General features: G+C 41.6%; 1 protein-coding gene across 1 annotated transcript in view; it reads left to right on the top strand.

Annotated features, from left to right (window-relative positions):
- The first annotated feature begins 1,441 nt into the window (after window positions 1-1,441).
- Window positions 1,442-26,184, top strand: part of LOC142738577 (NADP-dependent alcohol dehydrogenase-like) — a 50,195-nt gene continuing 25,452 nt past the window's right edge. Inside the window, exons 1-7 of the mRNA XM_075849768.1 lie at window positions 1,442-1,496; window positions 2,375-2,476; window positions 18,005-18,143; window positions 20,451-20,538; window positions 21,582-21,798; window positions 22,641-22,901; window positions 23,692-23,827. Of these exons, the coding sequence (XP_075705883.1) occupies window positions 1,479-1,496; window positions 2,375-2,476; window positions 18,005-18,143; window positions 20,451-20,538; window positions 21,582-21,798; window positions 22,641-22,901; window positions 23,692-23,827 (961 nt within the window). The 5' untranslated portion in view covers window positions 1,442-1,478. The remainder of the gene's footprint in view (window positions 1,497-2,374; window positions 2,477-18,004; window positions 18,144-20,450; window positions 20,539-21,581; window positions 21,799-22,640; window positions 22,902-23,691; window positions 23,828-26,184) is intronic.

Below are 26,184 nucleotides of genomic sequence, written 5' to 3'. Positions count from 1 at the left end.
ATTAAGAGTGGTCTTGCATTAGTTCTATATAGCTTAATGGTGGGCCCCAAAATAAATTTCCTCTGGTGGGCCCAAGGTACTCCAGTCCGACACTGCTACCAAGTCAGTGTTCAGGGGGAAGATTGGGAGTAAATCTGGACTGCGCTATACTAAAAGCTGCTGTAATGTGTGTGGCTCGTTGGAGAGCTGTGTGACAAGCTGTGTTGATGAAAATCAAGATGAAATGGAGCAGAGAGTGAAATACACTGTGCCGTGTTTTGACAAATTGAGAGGTTTTGGCATCGACTCCGTGAACAAGATCGTTCAGGTAATATTTATACACTGATGATCCCTGCTATGGCCTGGCATGTCTGAATGCCTTGAGTACTTGCAGGCTGGGGAGCTAACCAAGTTCACCCTGATCATGGACCAAAGGGGACTTGGGGTGCCTGTATTACTAGGGCCTAGTGGCCAGTGGAGTCAGAGGTTCAGCCCGACGTTTTTACGAGTTAGAGGCCCGCTTTTCCAACAAAGGTGCTGTGGGATGCTAGGGAGGAAGCGGGAGCTGCCGCTGCTACTGTTGCTCCTGTTTCGGACAGGAGGATCAAAGGCAAGAGAGGTCTGTGTTTTTGCGCTATAACGATGTAGCATGGCTATGTTGCGTTCTGACGCTGGGGAAGGTGCTTGTGCTACAAAATTGGTGGTGTTACCGCCAAGCCAGAGTTCAGTGTTTAAGTGGAAGATTGGGAGTGAACCTGGACTGTGCTATACTGAGAGAGAGCTGCTGTAGAGAGTTGGAGACCTGTGTGGCAAGCTGTGCGGTCTTTGGACCTGGAGTGAGTTGCTGGTGATGGACAGGAGCCCATGGTTGTATGTAATATTTGTGTGAGTGGCGGTGGGTACAGCCTTCCAAATTGTCAGGCCTTTATCAGGGATGACCGCGCTTGGCACTGTCCAGGACAAGCAAGCCAACTATTCAGCAATTATCTACGTGCCTAAATCATGTCTAAGGCTGGTTCCTCTCATTTTGAGACAAACTGTCTGTATTTTCCCTGCTTTAGACGGTTGTGCTGAAATTCCGGCAAAGTAAAGTTCAGTTGGCAACCAATCTCCTGCTTCATACCATCGCCAGAACAGGGGACTGTAAGCCACCCAGGTCCACCTTACATGCCCACTGCTACAAGCCTTATGTCAAATGTTATATTCACTAATTTACCCTTCAAATAATAATAATGCAGCTGATGAAATATTCTTGGCAAACAATGTATTATCAGCATGAAGCCCAGAATGACACACTTTGCGTACAGTGGAAATGAACATTGCCAAAATATTAAACAAGCAGAGGAAATTAAAAGGCTGCCTAGGACACAGTACTTGGGGTTGAGGTAAAAGTTTGGGGAGTGGCACGTACTCACACGGGAAACTGCAAGCATAAAACTGAACAGAATCAGAGTGCAGAACATTACGCAGAAATAACAAACACTGCAACTGGCATCACCATGAACACTGCCGGAAAGGTATACCATCGCCATTTTATTACTGCTATACTGTCTGGCATGCTGCTCTTTCCTAGGATAGTTATTTGCCTTTTAATAATATATATATATTTTTTATTATATGGGTTACATGCAGATAATTGAATTGTTAGGTTCGAGGTAACACTAATTTAAAACTTTCCCATGTATAAACATTTTAAAATTACATATATAGAGAAAGAGAGAATTGCCAGATTTACAAGTCTGGAAGAAAAAATATAGCCTTGATGTAGGAAATAACATTGTTTTAATCAGGCGTTTGTAAATGCTGTAACCTAATATACTTTATTTATTACCAGCTTCAAGGCCGCTTTATAGAGCTTGCCGAATTAATTCCATAATTCTGCCCATTCTGAGGGCTATGCTAATGTTGTACTTTGCGTTATGCTAATGAATAAAAGACTAAATAGAAAGAAACTTGTTTGGTATGCACAATATATTACATTTATGATATGACATGGATAAAATATAGGAAAGCGTTGTTATTTTTTTTTGTCAATTATTTGTAAGTGAAATATTACTTTTGGATTTACTTACCGTATATATTTTCAAATAATATGATATCTTCATAAATACTTGTGAATAACATTAAATGTAAGTTTTTGACAAAACTAGAACTCCCAATGTGCCCGGACAGGTAGAAGCTGCTAGAGCATGCTGAGAGTTGTAACTGGTGGATAAGATCTTATACTGCTAATAGTGGCAGCCGCGTATTTACGAAAATGTCCACAGGGAAAACGGTTACATAAGATTTCTGTGCTGACATAACTAGTCATTAATTTATGGGCATTGTCCATGTACATCATAACATTAAGATAATTATATGAAACATCATCTAAAATAATGGTTGTGTTTTGAAGGTTATTAAATGCAAGGCTGCTGTTGCTTGGGAACCTTATAAGCCCCTAAGCATTGAAGATATTGAAGTGGCTCCACCAAAGGCTCATGAAGTTAGAGTAAAGGTAACAGAACTAAAATTCAAATGTCTCATATGTCTTGCTGGGAAAATGCTGTAATGTACATTATGCAAATATGTGGATGTACTTTTAAGTATTTAAGTATCTCAGGTGAAACTGGTTTAAGGCCAAGATCACACACATAGTTTTGGTGCAGTTTTTGTCTCAGTTTGTTTTTCAGCCAAACACAAGAGTGGACGCAAAAGAAAGGAGATGCATCAGTCTTTTCTTTATACATTTCCTTCCTATTGGATCCACTTCTGGTTTTGGCTGAGAAAATTGAGCCAAAAACTGTTTCAAAACTGTGTTATCCTGGCCTAAGGATATATTGGAACATGCACTTATGGTTAACAAAAGAAAAATAATAATAAAACAAACTGGTAACTGACACAGTCTCTAAATGAAGCAAAAACAGTACAGTGCACATATTTGATATTCCAGATCTTTCCATAATTTCATGCTGGTATCAATTATTTAAATTGGACACGATAAAGAGTTGTTTAGTAGAGCAGCGATCCATTACTTCGAAAATCAACAGTATCTAATTGTGCAAACAAATTACATATTAATAACATTAATAACCACCTTAGGACGCAGCTCATTCTGACCTTGAGGACACAGAGAATTTTAGTTTTTGCCTCATTGCATTCTGAGACTTTTTTTGTGTTTATATTTGTCTTTCAATTAAGTGTGTATATGTGGTATATGTATATATAAATACCCTTTTTTTATGTGCATAAAATGTGTTGCATAAAAAGGATTTGTAGTATTTTTAAAAAAAAAATATTTCGTAGTTCTCTGAACATTTTAATGGGAAACATCCCGTAAAAAATCTGTATAAACTTCTCACACAGTGTTTCAACAGTGGTTGATACTGAGAGGAATCAGTGTATAATAAGCGCATATGTACTATACTTTCGCCTCCCCTTGAAAAAGTTCAGTATTCTCATAGACATGGACAAATTGTAGCATTCTATGGGTAAGGTATCATGTACACGGCTGTATCACATCTCCATTTTGGAAGAAACTATAATAGGGCTTCCGTAGAATGGCAGGCTTCTAGTGTAATTACGGACCCATTCATTTCTATTGGTCACGAACACCTTACAGTATTTTTACTGATGTGTGTTCGTGCTGAAAAAATTATAGAATCTGTCCTATTCTTGTCAGTAATTACGTCAAGAAGTCTATGGGAGCTTCCGTAAATATGGACAGTATATGGATGTGCATCCGTATGCCGTCCGTATTTACGGAAGCGTTGCTATGCAACATGCTGATTACATAATTTGCATCCTCCCTCTGCTTTACCCATCCGTATATACGGATGGAATACGGAAGCAATACGGACCGTATTTATAGACAAACTTCCGTATACATGGATGAAATATGGATGCCTACGGATCCGTATTTACGGACAGTATTTCTGGATAAATAAAAATACGGTCGTGTGCATGGGGCCTGTATCTCTGTATGCCTTCAATGTCATACGTGGCATGCTTCATCGTACTCTATACGTACTAAAATATTCTCGATTTGGCATTGCTAAAGGTGTTGCACAGGGCTCTACCGTGTACATAAGCTCTGAGTAGATCACGTATTAATGTATGCTGTTGCTTTTATCCCAAACCCTGCCCCAACAGGCTTCTTGGCGATGGGCTGAAATTTTGTAAAGGATGAGGTGTCGCCCAGCTGCACTCTTTTTGGATGCCATATTCCCCCCCATTATGCACTCAGTAGTACAGACTTGCAGGATGCGCAGGTGGAAAAAGCAAGTTCACGCTGGAGTTTTTGCACACAACAGTGACATAACCATCAAACTTACGTAAACAAATAACTGCTCCCGAGTAGTGCACAATATGCTGGTACTTGTCGTTTCACTCCTCCTGGTAGAGTAACATTCAGACCCCCAGGCTCCAATTTAGGAAGAGATATAATTAGATTCAGGCAGTCTAATCCTGTTGTAGCACATTAACGTACACACTGGCTGAGCTGTGTAGATCTGTCCCTCTTTACCCTGAAAATGGCACCAAAACTGGTGGTATGGGAGACAAGAGGGGTCTAAAAGAATTTTAATAATTCTGCTTATATTTCAGGATTTTTTTTTGTCTTGAGCACCATTTATTTCACAATTTATTACACCCCTTAACAACCAGTTAAAGAAATATATTTATACTCCAATATATATTAAAAAACAAGTTTTCTATTATGTCAGTAGAAGGAAGTATGGCTTTTCAGTTACCCTTTATGGATAAAACAAACGTTTTATGTAAATCTGTATAAACTTGTTCAGGACTAGACATCGTTTAGCCATTTTTTAGCATGCGTTAGTTACATGGCTATCATTTTTTAATTTGTTAGATTAGCAACGTGATTTTTGCAAATCTTTTTCATAGACTATGCAGGTTTCTTTTTTTATCATGTTTATACACATCCTTTTTGCTATTTTAGCATTTTTAGGCTTGTAGTTTGAAAATAATAGTAAAAAAATACTGACTGCTGGGCACCCAACATTTAGCTGCCCGATCGCTAGGGCAGTCGGCTAAAATCCGCACCATCGATACACTATGGTGCGGGTTTTAAGGCCCTTGACTTCCGGCTGTATAAATACAGAAAAAAGTATCCGCCACACAAACGGTAGTTGAGATTTTTTTATTTATCTTAATGCCAGTGGCGGAGTGTAACATTTCGGTCTTAATGACCTTCTTCAGCCACTGAGTTGTGCTGGGGACTGTTGTGTGAGCGCTAGGTCTAGTGAAAGCGGCTGGCGCCATAATCAGCGGCCAGCCACTTTCACTAGACCTAGCGCTCACACAACAGTCCCCAGAACAACTCAATGCCGGAAGAAGGTCATTAAGTCTGAAACGTTACACTCCGCCACTGCCATTAAGATAAATTAAAAAATCTCAACTACCGTTTACGTGCCAGATACTTTTTTCTGTATTTATACAGCCGGCAGTCAAGGGCACTCCACCACTGGCATTAAGATAAATAAAAATTAAAAATCTCAACTTCAGTTTGTGTGCCGGATACTTTTTTCTAATTCGGAATTGGGTTGGGCCTCCATCCGTGCACCACCCCGAGCTGATGCTATCTGAACCTCCAAATATAGGCTGTATAAATACAGTGGATGTCAGCAACCAGTTGAAGAAATATATTTATACTCCAATATATATTAAAAAACAAGTTTTCTATTATGTCAGTAGAAGGAAGTATGGCTTTTCAGTTGTCATTTATGGATAAAACAAGAATAGATCTGAGTTAGAGAGCTGGGTTCTTTTCCCACACAGTGAGTTCACACCACATTTAAACACTATGTAAGCGGTTTGAAAGCGATATACACCGGGAAAAGGGCTGGCACATGTGCTGAACGTATCCATAGAGCCCCATTGACCCGACGTGTACAAAGTGTCCTTTTAGCATATTTCGGGAAGGTATGTTAGTATACTTTTTTTAAATTTATTTTACTGTATAGAATAGCGAAGTTAAAGGGTTATTCCCAACTCCTTTATTAATTAATTATTTATTTAGGCAATTAATTTATATATGAAAAAAGTAGTATTTTGCACCCTTTGTAGTCATTCACCTCTCAATACTTCTCATGGCACCTTTTGTTTTCCCTGCAATTCGTACCCAGGCATTTCCTGAAATGTGGGCATGTTGCTTACCCATCTCACTCTTCGCCAACATCTCTGTGCTCGCTCCAGATGCTGCTATCATAAACTTCTGATAGCATCATCGGGCTCACAACGACCTCTGTGCTGATTGTAAACGGCTACTGTGCAAGCCCTGGAGCCATCTTTTACAAATAATATGACCAGCAGGGGATTGCAGCCTCAAAGGGAATCTGGGAATCTAGCCACCAGAGGCAGGGGGAACTGCGCAAGCGCAACAGGAGATTGTAAACTGTGGAGGTGGTCGTTTCCATAGGAATGACCACCGTAACAAACAAGACGGAGTAGGGTCCATAGCTGCAAAACGCTGCGCTACAGAAAGAAGATATTTAGAGATATTAATAAATTTACGCTTCAAGACACTTGGACATAAAAGTATATATTGGGAATAACCCTTTAACTGTGCTATCGCATACAGTAGAAAAATATACACTACGTGGTATATGTTTTCTCTCAATGGGACCCCCTTGATGATGTAAACTACTGTAGTCGTATGCACAGGCATAGCTATAGGGGTAGGATGTAGCAGTTGCAGCCGGGCCCTGGTTCCTGAAGAACCCCAAATGGCGCTCTGCCCCATAAGTAGTACCAGTATTATAAATGGCAAATGTCAGATAAACGGCCCTTTTCCAAAATTTTAATTGGGGCCCAGGACCTTAAATTAAAGCCTCTGGTCGTATACCAGAGCTGTGACCCCCATCTATCAGACATTTATATATCCCGTGGATATGTCATAAATGTCTAAGGTGGGTATAATCCATTAACCCCTTCCCGTCGTAAACAGCTTTCAGATTTTCATTTTCGTTTTTTCCTCTCCACATTCCAGAAGCCATAGCGTCTTTATTTTTCCATCGATTTAGTACTATGAGGGCTTGATTTTTGCAGGACAAGTTGTAGTTTTTCGTAGCACCATTTATTTTGCCATATAACGTACTAGGAAACGGGAAAAAAAATATTTGTGGGGTGGAAAATGAAAAAAACAGCGATTCATCCATGTTTTTTTGCACGCCGTTTTTACGGAATTCACTGTGCAATTAAAACAACATGTTAACTTTATTCTGTGGGTCAATACGATTACGGCGATACCAAATATATATAGTTTTTTCTATATTTTACTACTTTTACATGTAAAAACCTAAGTGTAAAAAAGAAAATTTATTCTGTGTCGCCAAATGAGAGCCCCAACTTTTTTATTTTTCCATCGATTAAGTTGTATGAGGGCATATTTTTTGCGGCATAAGCTGTAGTTTTAATAATACCATTTTGGTGTACATGCGACAGTTTGATCGCTTTTTATTTAATTTTTTGTGGTAGATGAGGTGACAAAAAAATAGAGATTCTGGCGTTTACAATTTTTTTTTTTTTACGGCGCTCACCGTGCGGGTTAAATAATGATATATTGTAATAGTTCAGACTTTTGCGGACGCGGCGATACCAATTATGTGTATTTTTTTTTTTTACTATGCTCTATGGGGGAAATGGGAAAAGGGGGGTTTTTGGAACTTTTAATATTTTTTATTTTTTTTTACACCAAAATTTTTTTTATTTAACTCATTTTTACTTTTTTTATTGGTCCCCCTAGGGGACTTCAACCAGCGATCGTTAGATCGCTTGTATGATATACTGCAATACTAATGTATTGCAGTATATCGTGATTCTGAAAGTCATCTATTAAGCCCGTCAAGAGGCAGGGCTTAATAGGTGTGCAAAGATGGCCGACCTTGGGGCGTTCATTAAGCCCCCAGGCAGCCATAGCAACCATCTCCCCCCCCCCCCGCAATTGCGTTGCGGGGGGCGCGATGAGCTGTTAGAGGGGATCGCCCCCCTCTTTCTGATGATATAAATGCTGCGGTCAGTATTGACCGCAGCATTTAACGAGTTAAACTAAACCGCTAGTTACTCTGAAGTGTCGGCTGTAACATACAGCCGACACCGTCATCGTATGGAGCGAGCTCACTGCGTGAGCCCGCTCCATACTTCCCCTACCCGACTTTGGCGTATGGATACGTCAAATGTCGGGAACGGGTTAATGGGGAGCCCAGTGAGTCTGCACGGCAGCAGACTTTCGCTGAGTGGGGAGGGCTTTTATGCCACATGGCCGCACAGCTTACAGGGTACAGTGACACAGAGGTAGTGTCACGAAGGGTCTGTGGACCCACTGGGCTGTGCCGCCTTGGCGGTAAGGCAGCTGGCCAACAGGGCGCAGGTCAGAGTCTATAGTTATATAGGGTACCCGTGGCAGCACGGACAGTAGCTTGGCAGGAATTAGGCAGCAGTTAGACGTCAGGTGTGGAGAAGCAGGACAGGCGTGGTATCCAGCACAGCACGACTACAGCTAAGCACGGCACTAGATCAGGATACAGGTTACAGGAACAGGAACAAGAATCACTGGGAGCAGGAAACACTAGGGGACCATTTGCATAGACAAACTATAGGGAACACAAGAACGCTCAGGCATAGAACTAGGGGGCTGGACCCCTCTTATAGTCCAGGGTACTCACGGGTCAGAGTTCGTCCATGAGGTCCGGTGCGCACGCTGCCCCTTTAAGAGCGGGCACGAGCGTGCGCACGCGCCCTTCGGGATCCGGCAGAGTGGACACGAGCGCTGGCGTCCAGCGCTTGCCGACTCGTGGCTTGCGACTGTCAGGGGGAGGTTGGAGCTCACAGCCCGCAGCCACGGACATTACAGGTAGTAGTTGTAACAAGGCCATGGGACCTGAAGAGGCTCAAAACCTCTGCCACATATGTAAGACACCTGTATTTATAAATGGTGCATGGTAGTCGGGAGTGGTCTGTTACAGATTTTGCATTGGGACCCAGGAACTTCAAGTCACGTCTCTGGGTAAAATCTACTTTTCGCTGTACATTATGGAAGAGTAATGACTTTTAGCTTCTACAGTGAAGTTTTAAACATAAACAGAGCCTGAAAACAGCACACAAAGAGTGATTCATGTGATGTGTCCTCAAATGAACTGAAGCTAACTGAAATGGCAAATATTGAATTGTGCCAGATTTTTTTTTTCCTGCTGCTGAGCGTTTTTTAAAGGGTAATTGACTATGAAATGGTGCAAATTTAGGATTTCGAATATATTCTGATAAATGACTTTACACAATGCACATATTTACTTTGCTTATTGTACGATCAGCAATCCTGATATCAATAGTAGTAACCATGCTATGGTGTAATTGCCATACTGTCCATTTGCATTTTGTTGATGAGATACTGATGTGAATTTAAAATAACTGCAGTATAATTCCTTTGAGGCCTCATTTACACGAGCGTGTGCGTTTTGCGCACGCAAAAAAACGCTGCGTTTTGCGTGCGCAAAAGGCAATTGACAGCTCCGTGTGTCATCCGTGTATGATGCGCGGCTGCGTGATTTTCGCGCAGCCGCCATCATAGAGATGAGGTAGTCGACGGCCGTCACTGTCCAAGGTGCTGAAAGAGCTAACTGATCGGCAGTAACTCTTTCAGCACCCTCGACAGTGAATGCCGATCACAATCTACACCAACCTGTGAATAAAAAAAGACGTTCACACTTACCATGAACTGCCTGCTTCCTCCAGTCCGGTCTCCCGGCCGTTGCCTTGGTGACGCGTCCCTCTCTTGTCATCCGGCCCCACCTCCCAGGATGACGCGGCAGGCCATGAGACCGCTGCAGCCTGTGATTGGCTGCAGCCTGTGCTTGGCCTGTGATTGGCTGCAGCTGTCACTTGGCCTGAATTGTCATCCCGGGAGGTCGGACTGGAGGAAGAAGCCGGGAGTTATCGGTAAGTCAGAACTTCTTTTTTTTTTTACACGTATATGTATATTGTGATCGAAAGTCACTGTCCATGGTGCTGAAACAGTTTAAGTCTTTCAGCACCGTGGGCAGTGACTGTCTCCTGACGTCGCGTACCCGAACATTTTTTGCCGGGTTCGGTTAAAACGAGTTCGGCCGAACCCGGTGAAGTTCGGTGCGCTCATCTCTAATTTGACACTCCGTTTGGATGTTTGTAACCAGAAAAGCACGTGGTGCTTTTCTGTTTACATTCATCCTTTTGACAGCTCTTGCGTGATTTTCGCGCATGCAACGCAGGACCGTCAGTGTGGCATGCGTTGTTTTCACGCACCCATTGAAGTCAATGGGTGCGTGTTGCGTGAAAAACGCAAGAATATAGAACATGTCGTGAGTTTTACGCAACGCACTCACGCTGCGCAAAATTCACGCATCGTCTAAACAGCCCCATAGACTATTATAGGTGCGTACGACACGCGTGAAAAGCACGCGCGTCGCACGCGCGTATAATACGCTCGTGTAAATGAGGCCTTAAGGTCGGGTTCCCACGGGTTAGATATGCTGCGTAAAACTATGCAGCGTACCCGACCTGGAACCTGCAGCACATTCCGTCCATTAAACTTTGCTGCTAATGTAAATGCTGCGGAATCACACGCTGTCAAACGCGGCAGAAATATCTGCGAATGAAAATCCGTTTCATACTTCTGAATGGGGTCGTTTCTGCAGCATGGATTTCTGCAAGTCAATTCAGACTTAGGGCTTATTCACACGAACGTTGTATACGTTAGTGTGACGGCCGTTAAAACAATGGCCTTCACAAGGATGCATGTATTTCAATGGGGCCGTTCACACAGCTGTTGTTTTAATGGACCGTGTGAAGGGTCCATTGAAGGATAGAACATGTCCTATTTTCTTCTATTTTTACAGATCCCTCAATAGACTCAAGTCTATGAGGGATCCGTGAAAATTGGTCCCGCACGAGTGCATCTTGGACATGAAAAACTTTCCTTTTCACGTCCGAGTTTGCAATCGTTCTTGTGAATAACCCCTTATGGAACTGATTATCAGTCACAGAAAATTTTTGCCACGTGTGACTACACCCTTAGGCCATGTTTACTCGTAGAATAAACACTTCTGAATTTCCATACAGAAATTATGCAGCGTTTACTTTATGTGGTAATAACTTTGGAATACTTTTACTTATCCAAGCGATTCTGAACTTTTTTCTCGTGACATATTGTACTTTGTTAGTGAAAAAATTTGGTTGATAAATTCTATATTTATTTGAAGAAAAACACCAAAATTTGGAGAAAATGTGCAAACATTTAAATGTAAATGTATTTCCTGTAAAACAGATAGTAATAGCAAACAAAATAGTTACTAGATAACATTTCCCATATGTCTACTTTATGTTGGTATCGTTTTATGAACGTCCTTTTATTTTTCTAGGACGTTACAAGGCTTAGAACTTTAGCAGCAATTTCTTACATTTTCAAGAAAATTTCAAAAGGCTATTTTTACAGGGACCAGTTCAGTTCTGAAGTGGCTTTTTAGGGCCTTATAGGTTATAAAATCCCCGTAAATCATCCAATTTTAAAAACTGCACCCTCAAAGTATTCAAAACAGCATTCAGAAAGTGTCTTAAACCTTTAGGCATTTCACAGGAATTAAAGCAAAGTAGAGGTGAAATTTATAGAAGTGAAATGGGTCCGGCACATGATGTAGTAAAATCACTTTTGCTTTATTGATAACACATTTAAAATAAGATGGATAAAAACCCTGGGTGAAAAAAGCTAGGTGAAATTTACAAATTAAATTTTTTTGGGCAAAATTAATTTGTAATAATTTTTTTTCAGTAACACAGGAAGTTTTACCAGAGAAACACAACTCAATAATTATTGCCCAGTTTTCAGAAATATCCCACACGTTGCCATAGTGTCCTATTAGACTGAAAAACAGGCTTCCGAAGAAAAAGGAGCACCTAGTGGATTTTGGGGCATTCTTTTTTTTTAGAATATATTTTAGGCACCATGTCAGGTTCGAAGAGGTCTTGTGTTGCCAAAACAGTGGAAACCCCCCAAAAGTGACTCCATTTTGAAAACTACACCCCTCAAGGATTTTTTTTTAGGGGTATAGTTAGCATTTTAACCCCACAGGTTTTTTTGCAGAATTTAGTGGAGTTAGGCCGTGAAAATGAAAACCAACATTTTCACTAAAATGTTACATTTTTTCATTTTCCCAAGTGATAAAGGAGAAAAAACACCCCAACATTTGTAAAGCAATTTCTTCCTAGTACAGCAATACCCCATATGTGGTTACACGTTTTTTCATTAGAAATTAATTAACCCTTTCAGGACTGTTCAATTTTTTGCGTTTTCATAACTTTTTTATTTTTCTATCAATAGTGGTGTGAGGGCTTATTTTTTGCGGGAGGATTTGAAGTTTCTATTGACTACATTTAAATTACCATAGCATGTACTGGGAAACTGAAAATAAAATTATTTGCATGCTGAAATTGGAAAAAACTGATTCCTCCATTGTTTTTTAGGTTTCGTTTTTATGGCTCTCACCATGTGGTAAAAACGACAACTTATTCCGTGGCTCAATATAATTACGGTGATACCAAATTTATATAGGTTTTTTTTAATATATTTTACTACTTTTACAAAGAAAAAAATATTTGTTAAAAAATTGTTAAAAAGTCATAACCTTTAAATTTTTTGGTCAATTGGGCCGTGTGAGGGCTTATTTTTGGCAGGGCAAGCCATAGATTTTATTGATTTTAGGTACGTACATTCAACTTTTTGATCACTTTTAGACGAGATTCACACGAACGTGTACGTTTTGCGCGCACAAAAAACGCAGCGTTTTGCTCGCGTTGCAGTTCCGTGTGTCATAAGTGTTTGGTGCGTGGCTGCGTGATTTTCGCGCATATGCCATCCTTATGACACGCAGTTTTGAGGTTTAGAAACTGCAATGCAAGAGGTGCTTTTATTTTTTCCTTCATTTATTTAACAACTGTAGCGCAAATCATGCGCGACACATGGAAGTGCTTCCGTGTGCTGTGCGCGATTTTCACGCACCCATTGACTTCAATGGGTGCGTGAAGCGCGAAAAACGCTCAAGTATAGGACATGTCGTGAGTTTTACGCAGCGGACATACGCTGCGTGAAAATCACGGATTGTCTGCACTGCCTTAGGCCTTATAGGTCTGCTCTCCTTGATCCAATTCTGGCTTTAGTTAAAAAAATGCATGCAAAAACTGCAGCAAGTCTGCACTGTGTGAACAAGGCCTTAGGCTGGGTTCCCATGTAGCGTAAATGCTGCGGAATTTCTGCAACGGAATTATGTGCGGAAATTCCGCAGCATTTACAATAGCAGCAAAGTGAATGAGATTTAGAAATGTCCACGCTGCAAAAAAAATTCACAAAAGTAGTGCGGAAAGTGTTCTGCGGTGAGTTTTTCAATTCCGCAGCATGTCAATTTATGCTGCGTGTTCTGTGCGGAGATGCTGCGTGTTTGGCCCTAAGGTATGTTCACACGCCCTATTTACAGCTGTCAAACGACGACGCGTAAATGACAGGTCGTCGGCACAGTACGTCGGCAAACCCATTCAAATGAATGGGCAGATGTTTGCCGACGTATTGGAGCCCTATTTTCAGACGTAAAACGAGGCATAATACGCCTCGTTTACGTCTGAAAATAGGTCGTGTGAACCCAGCCTAAGCATGATTGACGTTGTTCTGCTGTTTCTGCCTGCCGTATTTCATCTACTCTTTCCCTTTCAGTCAATAAATAACTTTCATTATCTTGGCGCATGCATTCATAATTCTCTCTAGCTGATTCCAATCGTCGTTGATATTGGTCTTCGTTTTCGAGAGCTCTGGCATAGTTGTGACATTTGCGATCAGCGGTTAATCGCGCTTCACGTTCTTCACTACTTTCAAGCTCTCGAGAGGCCGCTGTGTGAGCTCTCTGACAACGCAAGCGAGATTCTCTGTTGGTGAAAGTTTCAGACTCGCATGACGATGCATTTTCGCTCCCGGTCAGAAGATAGTCGCGCTTCACGTTCCTCGTTACTCTCCAGAGACTGAGAGGCCGCCATGCGAGCACGCTGTGTACTTAGCCGAGACTCACACTGGGTAGAAGTTTCTGATGCGCGAGTTCTGGCCTGACGTTCTTGAGCTGCAGTAAGTGTCGCCTCATGATCTTCCTCAGATTCTTGAGACCTAAGTAGTCTGCAATATTGAGAAAAATGTGATCTTTTTCTGGAAGGCATTTACTCTCTTGAGACCGAGAGGCAGCTGTCCGAGCCCTTTGAGACAACCAATCAGATTACAGTTTTTGAGGCAGCTAGGTGCATGAAATCAGCGAGCGGATTGGTTGCTTTATCTTTCTTCTATGTGTAATATACAGGATTATGTGACAATAAATAGCATTATAAGTGACAGCCAGCACGGTTTTACTAAGGACAGAAGTTGTCAAACTAACCTAATCTGTTTTTATGAAGAGGTGAGCAGAAGTCTAGACAGAGGGGCCGCTGTGGATTTAGTGTTTTTGGACTTTGCAAAGGCATTTGACACTGTCCCCCATAGACGCCTAATGGGTAAATTAAGGACTATAGGTTTAGAAAATATAGTTTGTAATTGGATTGAGAATTGGCTTAAGGACCGTATCCAGAGAGTTGTGGTCAATGATTCCTACTCTGAATGGTCCCCAGTTATAAGTGGTGTACCCCAGGGTTCAGTGCTGGGACCACTATTATTCAACTTATTTATTAATGATATAGAGGATGGGATTAATAGCACTATTTCTATTTTTGCAGATGACACCAAGCTATGTAATATAGTTCAGTCTATGGAAGATGTTCATGAATTACAGGCAGATTTAAACAAACTAAGTGTTTGGGCGTCCACTTGGCAGATGAAGTTTAATGTAGATAAATGTAAAGTTATGCATCTGGGTACCAACAACCTGCATGCATCATATGTCCTAGGGGGAGCTACACTGGCGGATTCACTTGTTGAGAAGGATCTGGGTGTACTTGTAAATCATAAACTCAATAACAGCATGCAGTGTCAATCAGCTGCTTCAAAGGCCAGCAGGATATTGTCGTGTATTAAAAGAGGCATGGACTCGCGGGACAGGGATGTAATATTACCACTTTACAAAGCATTAGTGAGGCCTCATCTAGAATATGCAGTTCAGTTCTTGGCTCCAGTTCATAGAAAGGATGCCCTGGAGTTGGAAAAAATACAAAGAAGAGCAACGAAGCTAATTAGGGGCATGGAGAATTTAAGTTATGAGGAAAGATTGAAAGAATTAAACCTTTTTAGCCTTGAAAAAAGACGACTAAGGGGGGACATGATTAACTTATATAAATATATTAATGGCACATACAAAAAATATGGTGAAATCCTGTTCCTTGTAAAACCCCCTCAAAAAACAAGGGGGCACTCCCTCCGTCTGGAGAAAAAAAAGGTTCAAGCTGCAGAGGCGACAAGGCTTCTTTACAGTGAGAACTGTGAATCTATGGAATAGTCTACCGCAGGAGCTGGTCACAGCAGGGACAGTAGATGGCTTTAAAAAAGGGTTAGATAATTTCCTAGCACAAAAAAATATTAGCTCCTATGTGTAGAAATTTTTCCTTCCCTTTTCCCTTCCCTTGGTTGAACTTGATGGACATGTGTCTTTTTTCAGCCGTACTAACTATGTAACTATGTAACTATGTAATATCCAATACCGACAAATGTTGGAACTGTTGTCCATAGCAACCAATCAGATTATAGTTTAGATTCTTGTGAGGCAGCTAGGAGAATGAAAGCAGCAACCTGATTGGCTATTTTTATCTCCCTTCTATGTGTAAGAACTAAAATAAACAAATGTTGGAACTTTTGTCCATAGCAACCAATCAGATTGTAGTTTCCATTCTTGTGAGGCAGCAGGTGAATGATGGCAGCGATCTGATTGGTTGCTATATCTCCTTACTATGTGTAAACATCAATGTAGAGAAATGTTGGAGCTGTTGTCCATAACAACCAATCAGATTACAGTTCTTTTTTTCTGAGGCAGCTTGGACAATGAAAGCAGAAACCTGATTGGTAGTTATATGTGCCTCCGATGCATAAAAAAAATAATATAGACGAAAGTTGGAGTTGTTGTCCTTAGCAACCAATCAGATCACATCTGTAATTTGTCTGAGGCAGCTTGAAAAATTTGCAGCAATCTGATTGATTGCAACCTCCCTTATATAACAATCAGTATAGATGAAATTTGGAGCAGTTGCCCATAGCAACCTACTGGTGTCTATTTTTCCAAGACAATACAAAATGAAAGTAAAAATGTGATTGGTTGCCATGGTTTCCATGTGTTTGCTGTTGTTGTTGTTGTTGTTGTTGTTGTACTAATGCAATATAAATAAATTTTTGAAAATATTAAATTTGCATTTCTTCTGATTGAGTCAACCGATTGCGAAGAAATAAAAACTAAATGTTACTTCAAGTTGACCCCTATGTTTTTCTAAAAACTCCATCCGAATTGGGTCAGTAGTTTTTACGTGATGCGTGCACAAACAAACAGACAAAAATTCCAAAAATGATCTTAATGCATTCTATCACTTATCCTTCATCCCCCCCAATTATTTTTTTGTGCAAATGTACAGACACGCAAACGTTACAGTTTTATTATATGTAGAGAATAATCGGTACTGAATTTTGTATATAGAGTAAAAAAAAAAGTATTTAAAGGGTAACTAAACGTTTGACAAACTTCTGACATGTCATAGTTACGTCAGAAGTTTTAATTGGTAGGGGTCTGAGCACTGAGACCCCCAATAATCGGTAAAATGAAGCACCAGAAGCGCTCGTATGACCGTTCAGCCGCTTCGTTTCTGTTCAGCTTTTTCCGGAAAGCCGATGTATCGGAGTACGGGCTCATAGACTTTCTGTTGAGCCTTTGCCCCGATACATTGATTTTCAAGAAAAAGCCGAACAGACACGAAGCGGCTGAGCGCTCACACGAGCGCTTCTGCAGCTTCGTTTTAGCTAAATTGTGGAGGTCTCAGTGCACGAACCCCCACCAATCAAAACATCTGACAGATCACTATGACATGTCAGAAGTTTCTCAAACATTTAGTTACTCTTTAAGGCCCCATGCACACGACCGTAAAAAACCTCAGTTTTTGCGTACCCATTCACTTCCATTGAACGTGGACACCTTTCCCTATCGCTACGGATGAGTGTCCGTTCCGCAGAACTGTGCCGGAAATTATGGAGCATGCCCGTTCTTGGTCCGCAATTGCGGCACGGACTCTTCCATAGAAATCTATGGTGGAAGCCAAAATTGCGGATGGCTTCGGAGGTGTGTCCGCAAATATGGATAGCCATCCGCGAATACAGAAGTGTTGCTAAGCGACACAAAGGGGATCTCCCATCAACCAGGCCTCTTTTTTTGCGGATCCGTATATACGGATGTAATACGGATGCACTAAGGACCATATTTGCGGATACCATTCAGCAGAAATGGATACGTTGCTGATGATTTGCTGATGACTATAAAGCAATACGGAACCGTATTTACGGTCAGTATTTGCGGATACGGTCGTGTGCATGGGGCCTAAGGCCCCATGCAAACGAACGTGCTTTTGCGGCCGCAATTCTCCCAAAAATCCACGGGAGAATTGCGGCCCCATTCATTTCTATGGGGCCATGCACACGACCGTAGTTTTTATGGTCCGTGCACGGCCCGGGAGCCCGCTCCGCAGAAAGAACGGACGTGTCTTATTACGGCCGTGTTCTGCGGTCCGGGCTCATTAAAAATAATGGCCGTGGCCATGTGCACGGCCCACGATTTACGGGCAGCTTGCGGCTGACAGTCTGCAGCCGGCCGACCCGAAAATCACGACCGTGCACATCGCTACAGTCGTGTGCATGAGGCCTAAGGGTGTGCGTTCATTTTACAGTTTTACAAATAAGATTCAGATATTGTAAAGTGTGATGTCAAACAAACATTTTTCTGTATTTGGCCAGTCTGTGCTAAAGGGTTTTAAGCATTGTGAAATATTTTGTATTTCTCATTTTACACAGATTATTTCTTCTGGCATTTGCGGATCTGATAGCAGTGCACTTAATGGAATAGTAGAAACCAAGTTCCCAGTGATTTTGGGTCATGAAGCTGTTGGAATTGTTGAAAGTATAGGTGATGGAGTCACACAAGTTAAACCAGGTGAGTCTGAAGTAATCGGAATCATTGTATTATAGCTAAGGGTTCATTTACATGCATGTGTTTTTACCACAATTTGGTGCGTTTTTTTATGCGGTTACGGTGCAAAACACAATTGTATTGTGGTATGGCCTTTGAATTAGACCGTGAGGACATGGCTGGTACTTCCGTCAGGGGCCCGGCCACAATGCTGAAAAGGGGCCCTCCCGACTCAGGACCTCAGCGTTAGTTGCTTGGAGAAAGGAACAGGCCCTACAATGTAATGGGGCACGTTTCTTTCTTTGAATTAATGAACGCATGGGCCCTGTTTACAAATTCCTAATGCTGGTCATAGTGGAGTACAGTAGGTGATGTATAGGGGCCGGGCCCCCCATAACATATCTATGTGAGAGGAGTTGGTAAAGATGCTGCATAGTGCAGTACAGTAGGTGATGTATAGTGGCCGGGCCCTCATATCACATCTATGTGAGAGGAGTTGGTAAAGATGCTGCATAGTGGAGTACAGTAGGTGATGTATAGGGGCCGGGCCTCCCATATCATATCTAAGTGAGAGCAGTGGGTAAAGATGCTGCATAGTGGAGTACAGTAGGTGATGTATAGGGGCCGGGCCCCCATATCACATCTTTGTGAGAGGAGTTGGTAAAGATGCTGCATAGTGGAGTACAGTAGGTGATGTATAGGGGCCGGGCCCTCATATCACATCTATGTGAGAGGAGTTGGTAAAGATGCTGCATAGTGGAGTACAGTAGGTGATGTATAGGGGTCGGGCCCTCATATCACATCTATGTGAGAGGAGTTGGTAAAGATGCTGCATAGTGGAGTACAGTAGGTGATGTATAGGGGCCGGGCCCCCATATCACATCTTTGTGAGAGGAGTTGGTAAAGATGCTGCATAGTGGAGTACAGTAGGTGATGTATAGGGGCCGGGCCCTCATATCACATCTATGTGAGAGGAGTTGGTAAAGATGCTGCATAGTGGAGTACAGTAGGTGATGTATAGGGGCCGGGCCCTCATATCACATCTATGTGAGAGGAGTTGGTAAAGATGCTGCATAGTGGAGTACAGTAGGTGATGTATAGGGGCCGGGCCCTCATATCACATCTATGTGAGAGGAGTTGGTAAAGATTCTGCATAGTGGAGTACAGTAGGTGATGTATAGGGGCCGGGCCCTCATATCACATCTATGTGAGAGGAGTTGGTAAAGATGCTGCATTAGCAGCATTAAAGCAGACACTGCCTGAAAGCCCACCCACCAGTCAGGTCCATCTACATAGACGGTTGAACCCTTCAGGCTGGTGGGTGGGTCTTCTCCATGCTCCATCACATCTTTCCTTACCCCTTTTTTCAATTTCCTTACGTTTTCTTGCCATCATAATTGGAGCAAAACTTGCGCAGTCTTAAAAATTGAGGCAAGAGCGCCACATTTGTGCCGTTACTATGAAAATCGCATAAAATATATGGTACAACACAAGAAAACAGCGTCAGGCTATATTCTCACAGTACAGTCAATTGAAGGTTTTGTTGTTTTTTTTTCAACGACTCTTGCAAAAATTGGATCGCATTGTGTGAATAGACCCTTAGGCACTTTAGAAATGGCTAATTTGTCTCAGATTTTCAGTGCAAATTGCGCAATGCAAATCCACTGCAAATTACACTACAATTCATGTGAGTGGGGTTTTCAAAACCCCATGCATATGCAGCAGAATAAAACCTTCATGGAATTTAGCATTCTACTGTTTGTTTTGGTTTTTTTGTTTGTTTTTTAAATCTGCAGCATGCCTATGAGGTTATGGAATCGGGGCACATTTCACCCATTACATTGCAAAGGGTTAAACAGCTGCAAAATCTGAATTTACCCTAAGCCCCACACGTGTCGAATTTGACATGGATTCCGTCGACCATGCACATCCAATGCATGTGAATAAGGTTTGCGCAACCATAACAAAAATCTGAGTACATCTTTTTTCTTCAATTCAGCCAATTTATTTTAGCTGAATCAAAGGCATCAGCCGGTCACTACCTGCTCCATAGTCCATTCAGTGTAGTCGACATCCGTGCCAAAACAGTTACCACGTATAAACATACGTGCCATACTTTCCATTGCCCCCATTGGTAATTTGGAGTCCCAGACTACTTGGCTGTATGGGGCCCAGAAATTCCCGATGGCAGCAGGTTTTGCGCCAGCATTTCTGTGGGGGGAATTTATTACGCACTCTACATGTTGCAATTTATGCAAAAACTGAGTTTGACTAGAAAACCCATTTAAGAATGACTGAAAATGATAAGACTTCCTTTTTATTTTTTGATAGGTGATAAAGTTATCCCACTGTTTGTCCCGCAATGTGGATTGTGCAGAGCTTGCAAAAGCCCAAACGGTAACCTGTGTGAAAAAAATGAGTAAGTCTATTTTATATAAGATGTTTATACAACGTTCACTTGATGTTAGCTTTTTAATAAATGTTCCTTACTCTTCTTGATTTATGTCTTTTGATGACTGAAGACCGAAGCACTTTGGCTGTGCCCTTATATATACTGTGAAAAGCTACTGTATGATTTAAAATAGTATAATATACTGGTTGTGCAGACTTGGCTAAAATACAGGAACGGCCATTTAACAGAGCTCTTAGATAATTAGAGAATTAGGAGAAAGATTCATGAACCATTGTTTCATCCCTAATAAGATTTATAATCTGGTGGTCCAAATACCCACTATATCTCTATGATGAAATGCTGAGCCCTCTTTTTTCTATAAAAAGTAAGAAATAGTGTCCAAATGCTCCATTGTCCCCTGTTTGTATCCATGAATCCCAAGGGGGGGGGGGGGCACCACCTATTAGAATCATACAGTATGTCTGGAATCACAGTTTCTGTTAAAGTTTGTGCCACAGCCAGGAGCGGATCCAAGAGAAAGGATAAGTATAAAAGAAGCTTCTTTCTATTTTATCCACTCCTTTGTTTGGCTCAAAAAACGGCCGTGAAAACTAGATATGTGATTCCAGCCTAAGAAAAGCATTAAAAAAAGATGCTTGAGGCGATTCTAGAGCTCTCACAAGGTTTTAAAATATTAGGACTTTGTTAAAGGGGTATTAGGGTTTCAGCAAATAAAGTTTTAATTTTCCATGGTTTTCACAACCTGTTATTGAATGAGAAGCTGCGTTATTTACTTCCAAAGATTGAAGAACCTCAAGTGATCATTACATGAGCAGGAAAGATTTTCATCCTTTTGAAATAAACAATAAAGCATCTTATTTGATGAATACAAGCAGAAATTTTGAGAACCGTGGTGAATTGATATAGAAAGTATATTAGAACATTTTATAACTTTTTTCATTGTACAATAAATAAGCTTCATTTGATGAAACCTGAATACCCCTTTTTAAATATAAATTTTTCAGCCAATTATTAGTTATTTGTCTATGTTTTATGTTCTTACCTAATAGGTTTGCTGCCAAAACAGGAATGATGTTTGATGGAACAAGCAGGTTCACCTGTAAAGGCAAACAAATTTATCATTTTGCAAGCACAAGTACATTTTCTGAATACACCGTTGTGAGTGACATTTGTATTGCCAAAGTGGATTCTCGCGCCCCTGCTGAAGTTTGTCTTATAGGCTGTGGATTTGCAACTGGATATGGTGCAGCTGTAAACACTGCTGGGGTAGGAATTTTCATATATTATTGTTGGTTCATAAAAAGGTTTGTAAGCTGCGTGAACCGGACAAACATGCCAACAGGGCACTCTTTTAGCATACAACTGCTGCCCTATAGAAGCCTATGGGTCCCGTACAGTATATGTCTCGATGCGTGCTTGTTTTTGTTTATTTCATTTAGGCGTATAATGTGTATCTGTATGGAGGAAACCCAGGGAAAGAAAAGAAGAAGGCTGGGGAAGGCTACATGATACAACCCCCTCCCCTGTACATCAGCAGATTATGACAGTAAATTTCTCTGGATAATTGGTTAATTTAGCTAGATGTGTGCTAGATGTGTGCTGCCATACACATGACTCTACAGTGTGCATGAGCACTATGACATTTGGGTCCTTCAACACTTGCCGAATGGAACTATCGTTTTGCCCCGCATCCAATTAGCACTTAAGTTAGCTGTTTAAATCCCCGGTCACTCTGGTGCTCCCCATCCATCTGTTTACTGTGCTGCAGCGATGTCGACACACGTGACCGCTGCAGCCACTGCTGAGGTCAGAGATTGGCTGTAGCGTTAACCTGTGTCGACGCGACATTATCGCTGCAACTCGGTAAACATAGACTGGCGGTGAGTACCGAAGCGGCCGGGATTTAACAGGTAAGTTATGCTTCTTTTATTATTTGAATTTGGAATTCCCCCCCCCCCCCCATGTGCCCATTTTTTTGAAGATGTAATGCGAGAAATTTAAAGTGATATAAGAAGAAAACATGAACCCACTTACTCTTTGTCTCCTGATTAATATCCATTTCTAATACCATTGTGTTTAAAAGTATCTACTTATTTCCCTCTTCTCAGGTGACAAAGGGTTCTACCTGTGCTGTTTTTGGCTTGGGTGGTGTTGGCTTTTCAGCAATAATAGGATGCAAAGATGCAGGAGCCTCACGAATCATTGGAATAGGTTCACATAAAGATAAATTTCCAATAGCCAAACAACTGGGAGCCACTGAGTGCATATGTCCAAAGGACTATGATAAACCCATTCAGGAGGTAATTTGTGAGATGACTAATGGAGGAGTGGATTTTTCCATTGAATGTGCAGGACGCACTGAAACCATGGTAAGAGAATAATAATGTGACGTGGAAGTGAATACTATAGTTGTGGAATACTTTGTATTTATGTTCTGTACTCATGGATAGAGATGAGCGAATTTCCCGAAATTTGTTTTGGGGCCAATTCTATTATTCAATTAGATTCAGTGCAAATAACCTTGCCATGAATCGCAAGTTCCCCAATTGCCATGTCGGACTCTGTCTACTAGGACTGTACACATCTTGGATACAGTCCTAAAAACATCAATGGAGTCAAACAGGGCATTCGGGGCACTTGTGACTTAACCCCTAAAATAAAATAAAAAATAGCTTACTCACCACCCCTGGTCTTCCATGGTTGTCACGTCCTTGCTGAACTCTTTAGATAACTGCTGCTGCAATGTGTACCTGGTGGCCCTGTGCAGCGGTCACATGAGACAAAACAACTTTATCTCAGGAGGCCGCCAGGGAAGTGTCGCATCAGCGGTCATATGGGGCAAAACAATGTCCTCTCAGTAGGCTGGCAAAGATGCATCACTACAGGAGACCTGGTGAGCATGGTGGGTTTTTTGTGTGTTCTCTTCTCCCCTCTTCCTTTTTTAACCTGTAAAAAGTTGATTGTCATTTTTGCCAATTTGTGCACCGTGAACCCCAAAAGTTTCGGATTTTGCCCCATTCTAAACTTTTTGGAAATTTGGATAGAATCAGAATAGCTTAGAATTGATTCGCTCATCTCTTTTCAGGGGCCATTACAAGATAAGAACAACTATTTCTTAAAGGTCAAATCAATTCTTACACTAATCTCATTTTCTTTTAGATGACTGCTCTTGAATGTACTTACTGCAGCAATGGAGTTACTGTAGTGCTTGGTGTAGCAGCTCCAAAGGAAAAACTTTCATTGCATCCGGGTTTGCTTCTCACAGGGCGGACATTGAAAGGATCTATATTTGGAGGTAGGATATTGCAAAATTCAAAGACATCAAAAAGTCATGTTTTTTTTTAGATTTAATTTTGTTAGTTAAAGGAGTTGTTTCAACTGTCTGAATACTGCAGATCTAGCTCTCAAGACCCTCGGCAAACAGTTAAATAGCCATTCAAATATTACGAGGGTGGCCCGAGTCTGCCAGTGCCAGAGCCACTGCTTTTGTTAATCACTCTCCTCTCTGGCTAATATAGGCAGGGGCATGTGAGGGGGGGGGGGTTTCAGTTGCCCAGTAACCCGTCACCTTCGGTACTGTATAATTATTTTTTGAAGGGATACTGACAGTGCTTGATAGGGCCTTGGGAAGCTGTTAAGGCCAGGTTCCCACGGGTTGGATACACTGTGTAAAAACTGGTCAGCGTATCCGACCTGGAACCCACAGTACATTCCGTCCGAAAAATCACTCCACATTGTGGTGCAGTTTCTCGGACGGAATTTCAGCAGTGCTTGAAAATAAAAAAAAAACGTTGATGCTTTCCCCCTCCCTCTTCTCTGCGCGTAGTCCGGCCTCCTTGGATGACGTTGCAGGCCATGTGACGCTGCAGCTTGTAATTGGCTGCAGTGGTCACATAGGATGAAACGTCATCCCAGGAGGCTGGTTTGCAGGAAGAAGGAGAGCGTTCTGGGTAAGTATGATTTTTTTTGTAGAGTTGCAATTTTAGCAGCGTAATCGCTGCAATTAAGCCACAAAAGTCGCTACACTTGGCTTTCTGTTGCGGGTTTTGCATCCCCATTGAATTCAATGGGGAAAACCCGCAACAGAAAATCAACAAAAATGCAGCATACATTTTCATGCTGTGGAATTAAATTTACCGCAGATCAATTTATTAACATTTAAAAAAAACGCAGCGTGGACATGAGATTTTCTAAGACTGTATGCATATAGCCCCAATGTACCCCTACTAGTCTCCTCCCCATTATCTCGGAATCAATTAACCACCGACACATACATTTCTTTGAAAGTGGGGTTGACCCGGGGGTCGGCCACAGCTTTATTAATACAATATAAAATTAAATAAAAATTTTCAACAATTATAACTCTAAATGACCTTAACAAAGGTCAATAACCAACCTGTATGCCTGCCTATCCCAAGGACATGTAGGTAACTCCCCTTCTAATACCGCCCGCTGTGACATAAAACAACCATAACACCAAATACATCACCAAGACACCAACGTGCCATACACAGTAACCAAACGTCTCCTCTCTTTTGCATTCACTTGTAACCCATCTTTTTTTTTTGCATATTCATCATACTTTTGGGTTTCTTTTTTTTAAATGTTTTTTTTCTTTTTTTTTTTTTATAAACGTAAAAGAGACATATAAACATATACATATATACATTTTGACAGTACACAGCCGATCAACTTATACAAAAAACACCAACATAACATGAGGGAGGGAGGGAATTTTCAGCCAAAGAGGCCGCACCCTAGGTACGAGGACCTATATCCCTACCCTATTACCATAACCACACCCCCTTTCCTGCCCTAACACTCCCCCCACAGAGAAGGGGAGGGGAGGGAGACTCGCCCTAAGGTTAACCCCTTCCCAGCAACAGTCCCTGGCTCATCGGTTAGGCACCTGTGAGCCTTCATGTCTCATCCACTTTGCTGCTATTTAAAATGCTGCAGAATTTCCGCACACAGTTCCGTTGCGGAAATTCTGCAGCGATTATGCTACTTGGGAACCCGGCCTATAAATACCTTTGTTTAGCCTTTTTAGTAGCAGCATAAGTTTGAAATAGAAGTTTTAATCCGGCATGTGCCATCTGGGTGTTCCCTAACACTTAAGTCACCTCGGCTCTTAGCAGTAAGTGCTTCACAACTACTCCCCTCTGATTTTGAGTGACATCTGTAGCGGTCTCCTGGATGGATGCTACAGCCATTACTCAAGATGGGAGTTGTTTTTGAGCGCTGCATAGAGCCGCAGCCTGTGTCTCTCCTCTTCCTCTTGTTGTGGTCCGGTGGTGGCCGATGTCTGTGCATGGCAGCTGAGCAGCTTGTCAGGGTGTGGCGGGGAACAGTGTACTACTAGTAGCACATCCAAATTAAAATTAAACCTTATTGGAGAAGTGCTGCTATTATTTACGTACTACATATTTCTTGCCTTTAAATAATATTTTTACTCCTCCTCTATAGGATATACTAGGGACACTTACAGGGACAAGTCCCTGCTTTGCTGTAGGGACAATATTTAATCCCCTTTTTCACCATGCCCCTGCTACCCACTGGTTTTTATGCACCAGTAGTGGTCTGCATGTATGTAACCCGCAGTGAACCCAAGGGGCGACAAATAACTATTCATCTGGAACCTGCAGAAGAAGG

This window comes from Rhinoderma darwinii, chromosome 1, assembly GCF_050947455.1.
Source record: "Rhinoderma darwinii isolate aRhiDar2 chromosome 1, aRhiDar2.hap1, whole genome shotgun sequence".
In the NCBI taxonomy this organism is placed as follows: Eukaryota; Metazoa; Chordata; class Amphibia; order Anura; family Rhinodermatidae; genus Rhinoderma; species Rhinoderma darwinii.
Note: the sequence above shows the minus strand (reverse complement) of the source record. Positions and strands in the feature narration are given on the sequence as shown.